At 35.7% G+C, this 2,862-nt stretch overlaps 1 protein-coding gene across 1 annotated transcript; it reads right to left on the reverse strand.

The window, feature by feature from the left end:
• Positions 1-699: 699 nt before the first annotated feature.
• LOC122607895 (allene oxide synthase) lies at positions 700-2,554 on the reverse strand. Its single transcript, XM_043780967.1, has one exon. It carries the CDS (start codon positions 2,432-2,434, stop codon positions 857-859), a length of 1,578 nt encoding a protein of 525 aa, XP_043636902.1. The 5' UTR covers positions 2,435-2,554; the 3' UTR covers positions 700-856.
• Positions 2,555-2,862: the final 308 nt, after the last annotated feature.

Below are 2,862 nucleotides of genomic sequence, written 5' to 3' on the forward strand. Positions count from 1 at the left end.
ATAGTTTCTGTATTTACTAACTCTCTCTTTTAGTCGCATCATCTGTAGTTAATAAATTAACAAAATATATCACTACTCTTACAAGATACATGGCTATGCAATTAACTATCAAATCCAACTTTCACGAGAAAAACTAACAAAACAAACAATATACTATCAAATATCTATACTTTTTTATAAAAATCATCGCACCTTCCATTTTTAAAAACAATTACACAATATTTAAATACGAAATTAATAAATTATCATTTAATAAACACCCATTATTAAAAAAGTTTTTATAAAATATTAAATTTACTAATTTACACTTTAAACTTTTATTTTAATAAATAAAACTTTAAATCCTTATATTCTAAAAATTTCCAATTTCATAATTACATTAACCTACAATACCGCCACCACCACCAATAATACCATCAACAACACCACTAGACTAACTTCCCTATCACCATCGCTGCATAGTATTACTTAATGTTTTCATTAGAATAATGGTACATAACCAGTAACTAAAAGTATGTGATACAGTATAATTGTGACCAAGACACATAAAATCATTTGTTTTTTTTTTTTAAAACATTAATAATCTTTTTTATTTCCATTTCCATTATCCTTACAAATCTTTTTTCTTTACTAAAGAGAAATTGACAAATCAAGTTTACCACTAAACTTTGAAATCTCGTGACCTTTAACAAATAAAAATAATATAAAACACATATATATTTAGAAAGCCAACAATTACAACATGGCCAACAAATACAAGACAAATAAAAATAACCTATATATATATATATATATATGCCTTTCCTAAAATACCCTTACCGGAAAACTTCCACCAAATCTCCGGCGACCATCCTAATCAAACACGAGCTCTCCTCAGTGAAGTCAATGTAACTTTCGCCCCTAACGGCGAAGCCGCAACTTCAATATCAAAGGAATCATACCGCCGGAAAAACTCAACAACAAACAACCTCGTAATCAACACAACAAAATCTTTTCCCGCACATTGTTTGTTCCCGACTGTGGGCCCCTCTGTTTCCGGTCCATTACTCCATGTCACATACTTCAAAAGCTCTTCACCATCACCCATAAACCGATCGGGAACAAACTCTTCTGGCCTGTCAAATATTTTCGGATCTTTAGTCGCAAAGGGTTGATACCCGAATAACATTTCGCCTTCTTTGACTTTAAAAACGGCGTCGTGTGACTCAATTGTGAAGTCTTTTTTAGCTTTAGCGTATTGTAGTGCAACTGGTGGTTCTATACGTAATGATTCGTATACAACTGATTTCATTAATGGCATGTTTTCCATTGCCGCCATTGTTGTTTTTCCATCTTTGCCGTGTGTTTTGATCGCGGTTCGGATTTCTTTAGCTAACTGGGTGTGTAAATTTGACCCGGCTCGCCCGATCCATTTTAGTGTGTTTGGAAATAGTATCTTGATCCCTCCAAATGTGTTGAAACATATAGTGAATAATATGTTGTGAATTGCTTCTTCTCTAGATATTCCTAAAGATTCGGCTTCTTGGATAATTGGTAAAGAATACGATTCAAAATAGTTGTATAGTTTTTGGTAATTTTTTTTAATCAAAACCGCTGGGAGGCGGAAAGTGTGGAGGAGAGGCTCCTCCACAAACCAAGGAAGTCCCAGACGGAGAATTGGGCCCAGATTAAACAGCACCCACGTGCTGATTAATTTGGGTCCATCTTTTCCGATCTGGGTATCTTCTGGATTGGTTTGTAGATACGCCCGGCCTAAAAACCTAAAAGCAGCACACTCTCCGACATCGTTAAACAAGGCTTTACCCTTTTGGGCTAATTCGGATTCGAGTTCATCGAATAATTCGCTGTATGTTCTTTCGAATTCGGGCATGATTCGGTTTCTTGATTCTTTTAACATGAAAAAGATCAAGTTTTTAAGTGGGGCATGTTTTGGTTCAGATGGGTCAAGGTAGGACAAGACACGGTGGCCGCCGGTGAGTTCAGTTGACGGCATGTAAGTTCCGGTGAACAAATCTTTTTTTTCAACTTTTGTGACATCAAAAAGAGTTGGGAAGCTTTTAGCATCAAGTAAAACGACGACGTTTGGGTTGTTTGATATTAAAGGGCCCGGGGGCATATTTGTCCGGAAAACCGTTGACTGAAACTTTTGTATACGGGTTTTAAAAAATTCATCACGGCCACCGGGGCTATAAAAGTATTCAAACCGATCTTTGAAAGGTTGGACAAAAGGAATGCCATAAGAGCCAGGAATAGGCTTGACAGGGAGGTTTGTGGAGGAGTTTTTGCCGGTGGTGGTCGGAGCAACATCGGCGGAGGTGGCGGCGGTGATCAGGCGGATGGAGGTGGTGGGACGGCGGCGTTGGTGGTGAGTTGTGGTTGGGTCAAGATTTAATGTGTTGTGGAAAGAAGTAAAAGCTAATGTTGACGTGGACATTGTGTTTTTGCTTGTTTGACTAAATCTATGTTGCAATTTTGACAATATGAAAATATGAAAGGATTATTGGGATTTATATAGAGTGTTCAACCGACCATAAGAGTACAAGCCTACAAGCCTACAAGTAACTAATATGTGAAAAATATTTGTGTAGTGATGTTCATAAGTTTGACTAGGAAAGATGTTAAAATAGACATAGGTTTATAGTGTGTTGTAGAAATGGCTTTAATAATTGCAAACATGTGGTGCACATTTGTATAAATTTGTATGTAGCTTTATTATTTTTCTTATGTCCCATTAGTGCTCCATTTATTTTGTGAAAGTGGCATGTTGAATTCATTAAACCAATGATTACTTTAAATGTTTAAAACGTTATGTTTGGAATTTTTATTTTCTATTTCATGATCATTTAAACCAAGAATATTAAA

This window comes from Erigeron canadensis, chromosome 7 (assembly GCF_010389155.1).
Source record: "Erigeron canadensis isolate Cc75 chromosome 7, C_canadensis_v1, whole genome shotgun sequence".
Classification (NCBI taxonomy): domain Eukaryota; kingdom Viridiplantae; phylum Streptophyta; class Magnoliopsida; order Asterales; family Asteraceae; genus Erigeron; species Erigeron canadensis.